Source organism: Protopterus annectens, chromosome 4.part1, assembly GCF_019279795.1.
Source record: "Protopterus annectens isolate FY-2018-M chromosome 4.part1, PAN1.0, whole genome shotgun sequence".
Taxonomy (NCBI): domain Eukaryota; kingdom Metazoa; phylum Chordata; order Ceratodontiformes; family Protopteridae; genus Protopterus; species Protopterus annectens.
The window spans coordinates 1,011,564,808-1,011,581,837 of NC_056734.1; the positions used below are offsets into that span (position 1 = coordinate 1,011,564,808).

The following is a 17,030-nucleotide window of genomic DNA, read 5'->3' on the forward strand; positions in this document are numbered from 1 at the left end:
TTGATAACACAAAGGGCAAAAGAAGCAGGGGAAAGAATGACGACTAAGCAAACATCTATTCTGACAGGAAAAGTGTTCCAAAAGGGAAAAGGAACAGAGTGACCATAAATGTAAATTTAGATCAGGGTCAAAAATTAAAGGAGAACACCTGCTACAAAATAATGAGGTAGCCTCATACCTCTCAACTGTACAGATTTTCGCAGAATGTCCAGATTTTTGCCTTATATTTTTGGTCCGTTTTTCATAAAATTGCGACTTTCTGGCAAATTAGTGGCAAATCATTGAGAATCGAAGTTAGAAAATAATGACAGACATTTGAGTTTTAGACTTCATACCATTCAGAAAATTCACGTTAATGCAAAACCTGTTATTCTACCAACTTTCTAAGTTTAAAAGGGCAATATTTCAAAATTGTCCCTATTTATACCACTTTTTCATGGCTTTGTCCAGATTTCTTACTCTAAGAGGTTGAGAGGTATGGGTAGCCTGGACTCAATTTTTCAAAGCTGCTGACTGCTTATATGATTCAAGAGATCTGGAGTTGGGTCCTCAGACACTGTGCATTATGGTTAATGTGGAGGAGCTAGTGAAGCTGGGCAAAGTCTTCTGAGATGGGTGCACAAAAGTTTCTTATGAGAAGAATCCAGGGTATAAACACATTGTCTTATATAGATCGCCTTAAAGTCTTATCTCTTTACCCTGTCTCCTACAGTTTACTGAGAGGCAATCAATGCCTGCCATACAAGGCATCCATGGATCCAGCTCTGATGGGCCTTTTGTACATCCACAAAACAAACAGCATCATAACCACTAGATCTAAGGATTTAATTTTTGCTTGTGACATAAATAAGCCATGTTGATGAGATACGTGATCCCCATGCTCTGGAGAAGGCTCTCCATCCATATGAAGCAGTGTCCATCCTGAACACTATTTATGCATAACCTTCAACAATGGATGGAAAAATTGGAAATTCACTACAGGTCTGACTCCCATGTCTCTGATAGACAGAGGCAGACAGTAATGCCCAAACTAACATAACCCCCCCCCCAAAAAACCTCTAGAAACGTCCTCATTAACATACCACGTCCTAATAACAGCTCTTAATACATAGGGTCACAATTGGGTTGGATTGCACATCTAGGCTTATAAAGGCCCTGTTGGTCATTAGCCTAGTATATAACTATGAGCTATGGACCTATAAGTACCTGTCAGTCTTTGTCCTAAAATTGAAGGATATGAATCTACCAACATCAGATCTGTTGTTCTCCAACTAAGTGTCAGAAATGTTTATTAGAGAATAAGCGTCATTCAGGAATTGGTGAAAATGTCATATTTATTTATTTATAATTTTCTTTTTGCACTTCTTGACTGGATTAGTCCGACTGGGCAGTGCTTCTTTTCAGTGGAGGCCCAGGGAGAAAATCTCCAGAGTTAAGAAAACATTGATTACATTGCATATAGATTATGAAAAAAACAACATTTTAAGTTCATTGTATTTACAAAACCAAGCTGAAATAAATGGGTTCCAAGTAGTTACATTTCCATGTACATAGTATTTACACGTACCTGCTGACATTGTCAGTCAGGGGGCCACATAATGGCAAATCCAAGTTTAATTAAGATATTCCATCAGTTCTGATTGGAAACATGTTAGGGCTTCAACTTGTTTTAAGGCTGAAGTTTATAACAAAGAAATCAAAATCCTGAAAGCAAGAAATGACTAAAACTCATTCTGAATATATATTTATATAACTATATCCATATATCTATATCTGTATATATTTATATATGAAAGCAAATATAAAACAAGAACTTGACACATAAAATGAAGCTATAAATATATAGTAGTAAATGCAATCTTCAACACACAACTTTGCATCATTTAGTGAGATTTCTGAAATTACTTCTAAAACTCTCTTTTTCATTTCCTTTCAACCTCAGAATTAAACTGCAAATTCTTGCCTCCAAAACTATTGTCATAATTATATGCAGAGAGATGCTCACATGTTGTGCATCATTTGAACATTGCAAAGCAGTAAAGATAAGACAACAGGATACTAATGGCTTTCCATTGCTGTGTGAATACCATTATAAACACTGGTCTCTGTCCCTTGTTGGATGCAGATTCTCTGCACACACAACTCATTGTTACCTTGGTTTAACACAGAACTCATTGTTATCCTAGATAGACAAACAAGTCATCGTTATCCTGGATGGACACACAACTCATCCTGACCCTTGATTTAACACACAACTCATCATTATCCTGGACAGACACACAATTCATCGTTATCCTGGATGGACACACCACTCATCCTGACCCTTGATTTAACACACAAGTCATCATTATCCTGGATGGACACACACGTTGTCGATACCCTGGATGGACACACAACTCATCGTTATCCTGGATGAACCCACAAGTTGTTGATACCCTGGATGGACACACAACTCATCGTTGTCCTGGATGGACACATATCTCATCGTTGTCTTGGATAGACACACAAGTCATCGTTATCCTAGATGGACACACAACTCATCGTTATCCTGGATGGACACACAACTTATTGTTATCCTGGATGGACACACAAGTCATCGATACCCTGGATGGACACACAACTCATCATTACCCTGGATGGACACACAATTCATCCTTCCACTGGATGGACACACAACTCATTGTTACCCTGGATGGAACACATAACTCTTCATTATCCTGGATAAACACACAAGTCATCATTATCCTGGATGGACACACAGCTCATCGTTGTCTTGGATGGACACACAACTCATCATTATCCTGGATGGACACACAAGTCATCGATACCCTGGATGGACACACAGTTCATCCTTCCCCTGGATGGACACACAACTCATCATTATCCTGGATGGACACACAACTTATCGTTATCCTGGATGGACACACAACTCATCTTTACCCTGGATGGACACACAACTCATCCTTACCCTGGATGGAACACACAACTCATCCTTACCCTGGATGGACACACGACTCATCCTTACCCTGGATGGACACATAACTCATCCTTACCCTGGATGGACACACAACTCATCCTTACCCTGGATGGAACACACAACTCATCATTACCCTGGATGGAACACACAACTCACTGTTACCTTGGATGGCACACATCATTAAAAAGCATCTGCAAACACCAGCGTACATACTTTCATTGATGGTATATACATTAGTTTTGATGGGAGTATCTGCAACCACTAATGCCTTCAAAAAAAATCACTATTTGTGAATGAGATCTCTGCCATAGAAGTTTCCCTTTCCTCGAGGTACAGTGACTTCTGTATGAAGGTGGTACTGGGAACTTCTTCAGAAAAATACAGGATTATAATTCCAGTAAGAGGAATATGAAATCCTGTCATCTGTATGCCAGTTATGGAACCATTTTCAACTAGATCTATGACTTTACAGTACCACAGTTTTCACTAATAAATGCAAATTAAATTATGTGACTTGATTTTAAATACTAATTTCTTGTTTGATTTTGCATGTTTTGTGCAAAAGTCTGTATGCTTACTGCAGAATTTATGACATCATCTGCAGTTTAGCCCTTTGCAGTAACTGATATCAAAGCATAAAGCAGTCAGTCATTAGAACCTGACAGACTGCATTTCACAGCATCACTCTGCTCCTTATAGTGTTTGTGTGTATATGTGTGTGTGTGTGTGTGTGTGTGTGTGTGTGTGTGTGTGTGTGTGTGTGTGCGCGCGCGTGCACGTGTGTGTTTGTGTGTGTCTATGTGTATGTGTGTGCGTGTATGTGTATCTCTGTGTCTGTGTTTGTGTAAAAACTATAAAGTACTGACTAGTACCTAAACTAACCGCTAGTGCCCTTTTTACCAAAAATAGATTACTTGTTATCACGGTGCATGATATTAAGCCTTTTGTACGCTCTGCTTGTTGCCATATGCTGCTATAGGTCTCTGCCCTCTCATGTGACAGAAGTTTAACTAAGTAGTGTTCCTGTGCTCCTATAGCCACTCCATTAAAAAGGGCATCACTGAAACAAGTGCCCGTGTGCTACCAGAAATATCACTAACGATCCTACCTGCCACCCCACCACGAAGTTTAATTACATGACTTGTTCCAGGATTCTGTGTGGACTGAACTCAGTGCAACAAAGCAAGAATGAATTTTTTTCTTATAGACACAATAATGTTAAACATTTGCATTTATACCATGCTTCTACTATAGGATAAGTTTGTAATTTGAGATATTTTTCAAAGCCGTATAAGTATTGTATGTTTCTCAACCAAATTTTGAGATTTGTATGCTTTCTTAAGGTATAAATACTTTCTTTATAGCGTTTGCTGTCTCTAGTAGTGTGACTACATTTAATTACAAGAGCTACACGCTGGAATATCTGTAGATCCTGTGGCTCAGAGATTTGATACTGTTGTACTGCTGAAAATACTAGTAGGCACCCATGGATGCACTTTGTTTTGTACAGACATGTTGGGTAATCTTGTACTGTACCCCCAGCTGTAAGATCTCAGCCTTAACGCACAATATAGCCCTCACTGTATTCGGTGGACTGACATTTTGACTATTTTTCCCAATGGCATCAGAACTACCTAATTAACTGTCCTGCTAGCTCTGTCTCCATTTGAATAGACAGTATTATTTTACTGACACTAGGTAAAATTACCTAAGGTTATCAGATGATGCTTATCGATTAAAACCCTTCATTTTAGGTGCCAGCTTTGTGGCATAGAAGGTTAAAGCCCTGACTATGACCCTGATGATCTGTGTTTACTTAGCAGCTGGTGTGCTGGAAGAACAGGTCCGGAAAAGCAGGATAACATGGGGAGGGGGACTAGTCAGCGGATGGCTGTTTCACAGCTGTAACGCCAAACCAGTGACAGTAACTCTCATTAGTATGTAATAGTGATGTGAAAGGGAAAGCATAGATGGCTAGAATTAAAAAGGCCATTGTGGTAATTAGCCTAGTGTACACCTATGAGCCTATGTGGGTGGAATAACGAGCCTTGGCATCCATGTCAAGAACACATAATAATGGAATAGGTTTGCTGAGACCTGATCATAACTCATTGTAGTGCATGGAGTTTTATCTACTCCATGTACTACTATTTACAGAAAAAAAGTGCTTTATCGGCTTTGGAAGCCAGTAAAGCACTTTGTGAGTGATGTCATATAGACAGGAAGTAAACATAATTCCAATGAAAAGTCAGGGACAGTTTTTAAATACTCCCTAATTTAAATAAGTTACTTACAGATTGATGTCTGTAAATTTCACCAATACACGATGAAAGAGATTCAGGGACCAGTGAGAGTGAAAGAACATCCCTTTCCTGATAATGGACATACCTCTGAAAGTGTTGTTATGGTCAGGTTTCGTGCTACTGAAGTGTGTAACAGGTTTATCTTTTTTCTGATACTGGAGCAAAATCAGAGTGCTGCATGTACTACAGAAGGACTTACTCATGCCAGGTCATGCTATTTCCATATGTGGCATGCACTAGAGTTGCAATGTTTTTTTTTCACTCCATGCTATATCATGCATTAGAGCTACACTGGTTCTGATGACATACTGGGGTAGTACTAGGTAGACACTAGAGCTGCTCTGGTTCCTCAGTCTGTGCTATGTCAGTACCCAGCAGGCACTAGAGCTACACTGGTTCCAGATGCCATCCTATATCTGTATCCATAATACACTAGAGCTACACTGGTTCCTGATGCCATCCTATGTTAGCACACACCAAAAACTAAAACCACACTGGTTCCCCATGCAATCCTACATTAGTGCCATCAGGCACTACAGCTGCACAATTTCTTACACCATCCTTTGTTAGTACCCAGCATGCACTGGAGTTGCACTGCTTCCTGATGCCATCCTATATCAGTTCCCAGCAGGCACTTGAGCTGCACTGATTCTTCTTGCCAGACTATGTCAGTATTTTACAGACACTAAAAGTGCAATGTACCCTGATGCCACCCTATGGCAGTACCTGGCATGTGCTGCAGCTGCCTTGGTTCTCTCATAGATGCCACTACTTGGAGAAACTCTGTTTGGGGAAAGAAACTCACAAGTTTGGTAACCCTAAATGTTAGGATTTATAGTTAAGTGACCCTCCCTGAGAATACTGCATTTGATCCAGCTGTTGCCAGTGTAGTAATATTAAAGCTATTCTAAGAGCAGCTGCAGAAGGCAGTAATGTTTAATCTATGTGAAGGGCAGCTGTAGAAGGCAGTAATGTTTAATCTATGTGAAGGGCAGCTGTAGAAGGCAGTTTATTCTAGTTGAAGGTCAGCTGTGGAAGTTTATTTGCTAAACTTGATTACAGAGGTTGTTTGCTTAACATTGGAGGTAAGTTTTGAATTTATGTTAAATAAAGTTCATGTACTGTATACATTGTTTAATTTATAAACTCCTTTTCTTAAATTCTGTGCTGCTTTTGTACAGTATCCCTCCTCTTCTTATAGCCTTCAGATACCCTTACTTCTCTCAGAGTTGTTTTTATTATACAGTCTAGGTTTAATGTTGGCAACAAAGCCATTTTCACTTTGAACACCAAGAAAGGGAACCACGTGTTTTCCGTTATGCATACAGCATGTGACCTTTAAGCCATTAGCTTAAAAATCAAGAAGTATATTGCCTCCGAAGCACAATCTATAGTTTAACATCTAATTCTACTACATCAGTTAAGTGAGTGGCAGTGACTATCTAACTTGTAATATAGTGGATGTAATCATTCTATAGTAAGTATGCAAATGTTTTAGTTTTATTATCTTACCCATCTCATGTTTGAGCAGGTCCTTTGGATCAACTGATTGAACTGGCCATGAAATGAAGAAAGCAGGACAGGGCTGTTTTGTATTTGGGCTACTGGAGCCATGTGGCACAGGGGCTAAACTTTGTCTGTTACTGTTCATTCCTGTCCTTCGTGACACATGAAGATGGCATGAAAGCTGCAAAACTAATTACATATGAAGAGGAGAGAAAATAATTTCATGACTCTATTGATGATGTAAATCTATGACCAAAGAGAAACAAATTAAATTTTAACTGCAAAAAATATGAAAAATGTCTGCAAGAAGGAAATAAAATATCAGCATTTAGGAAGGGCCATTAGACATTTATGGGAACAAGGGGGAATCTAAACAAAGAAACAAACATGTTAGGAGATAAATCCCACTTCCAAAACCCAGTCTTCTCATTGTCCAGTGTAACATCTAAGATACTTTTCCTTGTTGAGCTTTGGCCCTCATGGTCCTACAGACCATTGTTTCTTGGTTACCAACACCAATTAATTCCCTGGACATTGCAAAAAAAATGGCAAAACTAAAAATGCCAAAAATACTTAAAAAATGATAGTTTTATACAGATACTTAATAAAGCCTCACTTGAACTATGTGGCAATTATATGAGGTCCTCAATGGAAGAAGGACATGAATTTAACATTACGCTGCATTGTATAAAATACAAGCTATTAAGTAGTGATTTATTCAACATTTAAAATGCATTTATATAAAGTAAGCTTAATATAGTGAAATCAAGAGAGATGGATGGAATAGCCCGGCATAGAAATAGGTACTGAGAGAAGGAGCTTGGAATAGACATTACAGTGGCAATCTGTATGAACAAGAGAGACAACAGAAATTTGTAAAGGTAGGCTGGACAAGTTGTTGTTGTATCTTTCGACTTTTCCCGGTTAGGGGTCGCCACAGCGGAACTCCGATCCGCTAATGATTGGCAGCATATTTTTACGTACCGAGTTGCCAGCCCTGACGTACAACCTTCAACAAAGGTACACCCATTCACGCATGTCTCCACACAGAAGACGCTTTAGCTGAGAATCGAATGGGACAACGCCTTGCTGTGAGGCGACAATGCTACCGCAGCACCACCACCGTAGAAGGTAGGCTGGACAAGTAATATACATATATGTTGTTATATATATGGAGGCAAAGATGACAGCTGATGAAAGTATATTAGTGCAAAGTTAGGCAAATAAAGTTAGATATATGTGTTAATATGCATGTGTATAGGCCCAAAGAAGAGAAATTGCAAAATTTGTCTTAATACTATTGACCGTTCAAAATTATAAGACTGTTTAATATGGCAAATGTGCACTCATAGCTTATATGATCTTCAGCATTTTGGCACAGAGTTTCAACATGACATCTCATGACTGCTGCAGTACAATTACATTTCAGAAGCTGATTTTGCATTCTGACAAATAATCACCCACTAAGATACAATTTCATAACAACACAGGCAGTGTTATCTGGCAGTTTCCTAACTTGCAGTGCATTACAATTGATCCCAAACTTTAAAATTAGTTTAATTCTAAACACCACTTCAAAGGCCAACCTCTGGTTTAGCATGTTCAAAACTGCTGTTGTATGTGGGCTGACACAGTGTCTAAGGAAAGCCATATGCTCATAGGCCGTATTCTGACCTTCCAGGAACACAGTTTACATTAGAAGAATGTCATATTCTACTGTGGCAGCCAAGCTAAGTTGCAGCTACGTCTGTCAACTGTTCATCATTTGCATTTTTGTAGTTCATGCCAGATAAGAGTTTGTACAGTGCACAACTCATTGTATAATTATATACCACAGTAAATGGACCAAGTACAAACAAGGTACAGCAGCTTGAAATCTGTCCCTAGTACTGCAGCAAATGTGTGGGTTTGAGCCTATGAACCTCCATACAGTAATGAAAGACTGACAGAGGTTTTAGTAAATACTGCACTGGTTGACATTCCTCTTTTCTGTATAAAAACTGAAGTTGTTGTATTGGTTTCTTTAACCCATATAAACATATGAAAAGCCTATCCACAAGACTTGCATTACTGTTATTTGACTACAGGGGTAAAGAAAAATACAAAACCGAATTTATAAGCAGATAGGCCTTTCTCAATACCTCTGACCCCTTCAATCTTATTCAATCATCTTTGGATCAATCTGGCATGACTGATCAGTAACTTGGAAACAGAAGAGTTATGAATTTCTTCTGCAACAGTATATGTATATTCTGTGCTTTTAAATTAATGACTGTATAACAGCTCTTGAAATGTTCAATGAATGTTTTTCAGATACCTTTGGCCATTAAGATATCACACTCAGATTTGTTACATCCACAATGATAAATCAACAACTAGAATTGCCATGCTGCACCACATTGCAGCCTAAACATCTGCAACAGATAAAAAAGCAAACATACAAACTCCTAATGCAAAATATAACACGACCCAGAAAAACATACTTTTTGCAAAGGGGCTTACCTCACCCCCGTATCTACCAGCCTCAGGGCTCCACTTCCGCACCCTGACCTCTGCATATATTATCTCCAAGGATGCACAGACAAAGGGAAAAAATAAAAAATAATAAAACAAATACATCTCTTCCTTTTCCTCTGAGTTGTACAACCTTACTGAACCAGTCTCAGAACAGGGCCTGCAATGTAACAAACTTCAAATCAATATGGAAGATTTTAACAAAATAAAAAAATGATCAGGTAGTTGTATGAATATCAACACAACAGCTGGTGACTAAGCATATGAAAACAGATTCAGTTAGTAATGCTTCTGGTATTACAGCATGTACATGAGGGATATATATATATATATATATATATATATATATATATATATATATATATATATGCATGTATGTATATATATATATATATATATATATATATAGAGAGAGAGAGAGAGAGTTAACACATAAACCTGGGTTTATTTGAAGCTGAGTATAAAGCAGTTATTCATTTCCTACTGTAATAGTGAGAGACACTACAGTTTGACCACTTACCTTTATGAATGCTTGCAGGTGCCTGGCAGGTGTAACCACATCCATTGGGGCAGCACTTTTTAGTTCCAGAGCACTCCGTATCTGTATTGCAGCTTTGTACACAGGCAGCTGCAAATCCCGATGCTTTTTGTGGTAGAGGGCAATCCCCCTGCTTCACTGCTTGTACTGATTTTAGAAATTCACAGCTGGTTATGCACTCATGATGCTTCTGCATTATAAATAAAATATGAACAATAAATGAAATACTTCATACAGCCATCTTTATTAACTTTACAATAATAATGAGAGCAATGGCACTTCTCTTTCATTAAAAATAAAAAAAGGGACATAATTCACAAAACTTAATGATTACTTAGAGAAATATATATTTTTTGAAAATCTTGTACGCTATGGCTCTCAGTTTTGTTTTTTTTTTTAAATCTTGTAAGCTACGGCTCTCAGATACAGGCATACCTCTCAACCTCTTGGAGCAAGAAATCCAGACAAAGCCATAAATAATGGGGGAACAAAGGCCCAAAAATAGGGACAAATTTTAAATATTGCTCTTACAAACTTAGAAAGTTCACATACAGGTTTTGCATTAGCATGAATTTTATTAAGGTTATGAAGTCTAAAACTCAAATTTCTGTCATTATTTTCTGAACTCAGTCCTTAAGGATTTGCCAGTGATTCACCAGAAAAACACAATATTTAAAGAAACAAACCAAAAATATGAAGCAAAAATCTGGACAGCTGAGAGGCATGTTTACAGGTCAACATTAACATAATAAGACATAAGCATGGTAAGTATCATACCCTTGTTTGTGTCTCTCGGCTTTTCCCGGTTAGGGGTCGCCACAGCAGAACTCTGGTCCGCTAATGATTGGCAGTAGATTTTTTACGTGCCGAGTTTGCCAGCCCTGACGCACAACCTTCAATGAAGGTACACCCATTCACGCATGTCTCCACACAGAAGACGCTTTAGTGGAGAATCGAACGGCACAATATCTTGCTGTGAGGCGACAACGCTACCGCAGCACCACCACCGCAATGGTATGTATCATACCCTAATTAGCAGTATTTTGCAAAATAAGTATTAATTCAGAAGTCTGATTTTGTACTCAGTTATCTTCTTTGCTGCATATCTGAAGAGTGATTGTATCAATGAGTGCAAAACATGTTTTATTGCAGTTAAAAATGATCTAATATTACACGTCTTCATACAGAAAATATACTGTGGGTTACAAGCACCTTATTAATGCATGGTTTCTACTGTGTAAGACAGGACTTGTAGAATCTACTAAAGTAAAGCTACCACATATCTGAGCAATGTAAAATAGCACAGATGCTAAATGTTTAAATTGTGTGGACAGAGATGCTTCCTTGTTTTGGCACAAACCACCTGGGCTAAACATTCTAACCAAGTGTAACACAGAAAATAAAAGACAGAAACTAGTACAAAAAGAAAGGAAAACAACTTCTGAGGATTTACAAGGGAATCCATCAGCAGATCTAAGACATACGTAAAGAATGCAAGACAGTCAGAAGCACCAGAATGCAAACTATGTATAAGTGTTGATTTAACAGCAATAACTACAGGTGTAGCATTAGTAGCATTTATAAGCTGTAAAGACTACATATCCATAGATGTAATAAGGCAACAAGGAGTGAGGATTCTAAAACATTCTTCATTAGCAAATGTGTTGGCAATTTAATTCACAGAGTTAAAACTCTGAGCTGTTAATATTTTTTCCTGTAGTTTTGTGTCTTGAGTCTTCTGAGCAGATTGCTATGTATGAATGTTTACATGTAATTTAACAGTGATACAAGTTCAACATTTGTACCATAAGCTCTACAAATTACATACCCATAGATGTAATAAGGCTGTCACCAAGGAAGGAGCATTAACCAGTATTCTTCCATTAAAAATGGTTGGTTGTTTAACTTACAGCATTAAGGCTATCAGCTTTTAACCAATTTCTTTCTCAAGTCCCTTGTTTGATTCCCGCAGTTTCTACTTGTGAAACATTTAGCTGAGAAAATCATTTAACTAGGTAGTTATCTTTGCCTACCTCTGAAAAGGGACATGCAGTTCTAGTGGATTTACACAACAAAAAATTAAAAAAAAATTCCAAGTTAACTAGTAGTACACATCGGGTCTATATCACATAGTCGAAGTTTTATAACTTCAAACACATAATGTTCGAACCATTATGTTCAAAGTTATAAAACTTTGACTATGCATAAAAAGAAGGGAAAACAAAATAAACTGTTTTAAGCAGGGGGGCAACCACCCCTGCACCCCCACACATGCCCCCCTCCACTACTTAAATATACCAATTCCGAGATTGCACCACATTGAACAGAATGGAAACCTTCGCTTATGGAGATTTCCATTGAAACTATCGAACATTTACAAACTCAAACTTATGGTCTCGACCACATGAGGCTCAAACTTGTAAAAGTTTAACTACGTGATAGGAACCCAGACAGGTCAGCCATGCTGTATTTTGTTAAAATGTATGCCATCTTTTTAATAAATTTCTAATACAATATACATATGCTCTTAGCACTACTGTTAGTAGTAAACAAGAAAATATGTTCTAGCTGCTTCAATAAATAAATGGCAATCCAGAGCCTACTCAATATTTAGAAATTACAATGAGTTCCAGTTATGTGCAAATTGCTTGGGCAAGTTCTTTGATGTGCACACAGCACAAATTGCATTTAGGTGGAATGCCTAATAATAGACAGGAATCTTAATGCTACTGCAAGGCACCAGAACTTTTACACAAAGTTTCTGCAAACCTGTAATGTACTAATTATAGTCAGTGAAACATGATATTTTATTTTATTTTATGCATTTATTTTCCATTTTTGACCTGGATATAGATCACTAATAGAGCTGGACTATTTTGAGGCTCAATCCAGGAGAATACTACGATAAAATGCAATACAAAAGAGAAAATAAAAAATAAAAATACAATGTAAGAAAAAAACAGCTTCAAATACAAATATTAGGATAGCCACTCACAATATTTTGAATCTATACAGAAAATAGACTAGAGACAATTTCAAAACGCAGTGGGAAAAAGAAAAGAAAAAATAAAAAAAAATGTGAATGCAATGTAAAGAAAAGAAAATAGGTGCAAAGATAAACATTTATTGCATTTCAAATCTGCAAATACACACACACACACACACACACACACATATATATATATATATATATATATATATATATATATAAATAAAAAAATAAACTATAATAAAGAGACAGAAGATGTAATTTCAATGACATACACCCATTTGGGAGGATGGATGAAAAAAACAGGTTTTGCATGTGTTATGACAACACTGGTAGAAGAGTTTGACGGGGGTGACTTGAACTAACAACTGTAAATACAATATTGCTAGAGAAGATAGAAAGCAGATCCCTGTAAATCTCTGTATAAATTGATGAATGTAGATTGAATCATATAGAAATACCTATGTACATGAGATGGAAGGAGGACATGGCAAATGTGCTGCTTCAGAAGCTTGTCTGGGGTGCAGTAGGCTTGGGATATATAAGGAGTCTGTGGAGTAGGAGTTAGTAAAAGGCAAGAAATATTTACTGAAGATGAAGAAACTTAAACTTCTGGATGCAAGTACAGGACATCAGAATAACATATGCCTACAGAAGGTGAGGAATAAGGATAGAGGTTCAACTAATGCTTCCAGTAGCAAAGTATCTGCACTTAGCTTGTTGCCTTAGGTGTTTTTCAGTTGCATTCTGAATTTGGTATACATGGCTGCTGTCTGAAGTATGATGAAGGAAAAGGTACAGTAAGTAGTGTGTAGAAGTTGTACAGTAAGTAGAATGTATATAGTTGTACAGTAAGTAACATGTAGAGAGTTGTATAGTAAGTAGTTTGTAAAGAGTTGTACAGTAAGTAGTGTGTAGAGAGTTATGGAGTAAGTAGCATGTAGAGAGTTGTACAGTAAATAGTGTGTAGAGAGTTGTAGAGTAAGTAGCATGTAGAGAATTGTACAGTAATTGTACAGTACACAGTGTGTAGAGAGTTGTACAGTAAGTAGTGTGTAAAGAGTTGTAGAGTAAGTAGTGTGTAGAGAGTTGTAGAGTAAGTAGCATGTAGAGAGTTGTACAGTAAGTAGTGTGTGGAGGGTTATACAGTAAGTAGTGTATAGAGAGTTATAGAGTAAGTAGCATGTAGAAAGTTGTACAGTAAGTAGTGTGTGGAGAGTTGTACAGTAAGTAGCATGTACAAAGTTTCTTAGACTTATGAGAGAGCTTGTTTCTTTTCAGAGGCTTCTGAGATTGTAGTGGGATTAGTTTGTTATAAGTCTTCTAAGAAAAGCTGCAGATGTGTTTAGGTTTATTAGCTTATAAATAAGACAATCCAAGAAGAGGGAGCTTCTTTGTGCTATATGGAGAGAGTTGGCTTTTTGTAGAGTGGACCAGTTGTGTTATCTTTCGGGTGTTGAATTGGCAAATTAGCATGTGTTATTTGCTGTTACCTGTATGATTTGTGGATTTTTGGATAATGAATGTACAAATAGTGGGAGTCCATATTTGAGCTGGACTAAGAAAACCCTCTTCTCAATAGTTGCTCTCCCTTTTGGTGAGAAGAAGTAGGAGATCTTCCTTGCCCAAAACAGGAGAGAATTTAGTTTTATATTTAGTCTTGGTGACATTTGTTTGGAAGACTACATGTTGGTATTTGAAACTGGAAATAATTTCTAGTGTTTTATCTGAGTTGCACTGAATTATTCATTCATTGTGGAGTGCTGCTAGTTTGTGCATTGGCACAAACAGAATTTTATTGTGTGTTGAGGACAGGTTTCTTATTGGTAAGTCAGCTGAAGAAGTGGATTAGGTCCTGTTCTGGGACTGTTTTAATGACTTTTATTGGGACAGCTCTATAGATGACCATGTCATTAGCACAGAGACTAATGTTTGGCTGGGAGAGGTCTGCTTGGAGGTTGTTGATAAATAATGAGAAGAGTAAAGGGGTGTAAAGAGGAAACACTGAGGCTCCTGTGTTGAGATTTGGGGGGGGACAGGTATGCCCAGCTTTGATGGTTCTGCGGGAAGCTATTGGACCAGGGAAGTACTGGCTGGTGCCATTAGATATGGTTAAGTTAGAAAGTAGGTTGTGATCAACAAGTACAGTAAGGTCAATGACGGTTGCCCTTGTAAAGCAGCCTTTGTCTATATTCTGCAGGATGTCATCCGTGAAGGTGAAGAGAGATGTCATTGTGCTCCATCTGGCTGAAAATCTATGTTGTTGGGGTGTAAGTATGATGGTTTTATTGTTGTAATCAGACAGCTGTATGAATGCAAAATTTTCAAGTAATAATCCAAAATCCAAAGAAAAATGGATTCAAAGGGGCCTGAAGTCTTTAGCATTGCTGGGTTCAGGACTTTGGAAATGAATGCAACTAGATCCAATTTCCAAATGTCTGACATACTGGCAGTAAGACAGATGTTATATAGATGATGAAGGGGAAGGAGGAAGAGGAGTTGTTTTTGACAAAGGTAAATAAACCATGGTAGGATGTTGTCTACTACTGGATAGAGTTGAGGGGGATCTGCTAGTGGGCAGACTACATTTCTTTTTTGCAATTTCTTTTCTATTCTAAATGCTGGGGTATAGAGTGGGGGTTCAGAGTCATGAGGTGGTATTCTTGAATGTGGGAGGGTGAAAAGTAAGATAATTATTTTGGGAAATCAAAGGGGTAGAAAGGCCAGCTTTGAATGAAATAGTATTGTCTTGCAGGGAAGATTTTTTTTTCAATCTGACTAGTAGTGCAGTGCTTCAACAGCCTCCCAAATTGCTTGGATTTGTGAAGTAATTTTTGTTGTGATGCCCTTAGTGACTTTGCTTTGTATAATTCTGTAGCTTTTTAGCCAGGGTTCTAAAGCTGATGACATGTTCGTTAATTTTTGTGTGTATTCTTGTTTCCCATTTTAACATGCTATGTCCCTGAAATTGTAAAGTGCTTTAAGCTGTTTAGTCATCAATTGACAGGAGTTGGTTTTGAATAGGCATGAAATAATTGGGAAGAATTTATTTTGGAGGGCAAGAATAGAACAGATGAATGAACCTTATTAGCCTTATCTGTATGTTAATGGAATACATTATTATGGACCTCATAAACAATAACATTGGCAGCCTGCAGTACCTCATCCCAATCTAGTTTGTGTTTGGGTTTGTGTACGGTAGACCTTGCCTGCTAAACCTACAGGAGTTCTTCAAAAGAGTTATGGAGGCAGCAGGCAAGGGCAAGTTACTACATGCAACATACACAGACTTGGTTACACCTTTAAAGGACAACCACACCCACAGACTCAAAAAACATGTTTATTTCATCATGGTTTGGTGTTTCCTACATTTTAACACCACTCTAGGACTATTTAGAGCTTGTTAGATATTTTTATATGCAATTTCTGACTCTGACAACAGGGGTTTTGGCATCTTGAAATAATTCAGACTGTTTAGTCTGTCTCTAAGTATCCCAGAATGCATTGTTTGTCTCCAAAAAATTGCATCAGATCTGCCACATTTTCCCTAAAGCTCCTGTCAGTGCACTGATTTTATAGGCATTCACTGCTGTGTTATAGTCACCTACTTTTGGTTAAAATGTTATCCTTTTTCAATGACTACTTCAAACACAAGCAGTGCAAGTGCTACAGAACACAATTGAAAAGTGCATTTTATTGCTGTTTCTTCTTAGAAATGCTAACTTGACTTCTTTTGTGAAGGCTGAAATCTAGTTCTTCAAGGTATCTCCCCTCCCCCTTCACACCTACCTTCCCTAGCTGTCAAAGAGCTAAGGGTAATTTGAACCATTATCAGCATGTGATTGACAGCTCACAGCAGCCTTTCCTTCCTTACAGTGGGAGACTTTTTTTGTTGCACTCATCCTGTCAAATTTAGAACCAAGCTCCATAGCACTGGGAATAATCACTGTTTTGCAAAGCATCAAACTCCCACTTATTTTTCCTTCCTGTTTGGTGGTTAAATAGCTAACAAATGATGCACTATAAACACAAAATATTTCACATACTTGCATGACAGCACCTACATGTTTTTTAAGTGGTAATTTAAGAACATTATGGCATTGCATACTTCTTGTAATCTGATGTAGTATTGTCAATTAATTGTGACAGACATCTGCTTCTTATGTAAAAACATGCAATTTATGTCTATGCATGGTCATTACA

The 17,030-nt window shown here is 37.6% G+C and overlaps 1 protein-coding gene across 2 annotated transcripts in view; it reads right to left on the minus strand.

Moving 5' to 3' along the window:
* The window catches only part of LOC122801161 (anosmin-1-like), a 1,574,635-nt gene that overhangs the window by 640,668 nt on the left and 916,937 nt on the right, over positions 1 to 17,030 (minus strand). For both annotated transcript variants that reach the window (XM_044070721.1, XM_044070720.1), the window contains exon 4: positions 9,821 to 10,028. In XM_044070721.1, the coding sequence (XP_043926656.1) occupies positions 9,821 to 10,028 (208 nt within the window). The remainder of the gene's footprint in view (positions 1 to 9,820; positions 10,029 to 17,030) is intronic.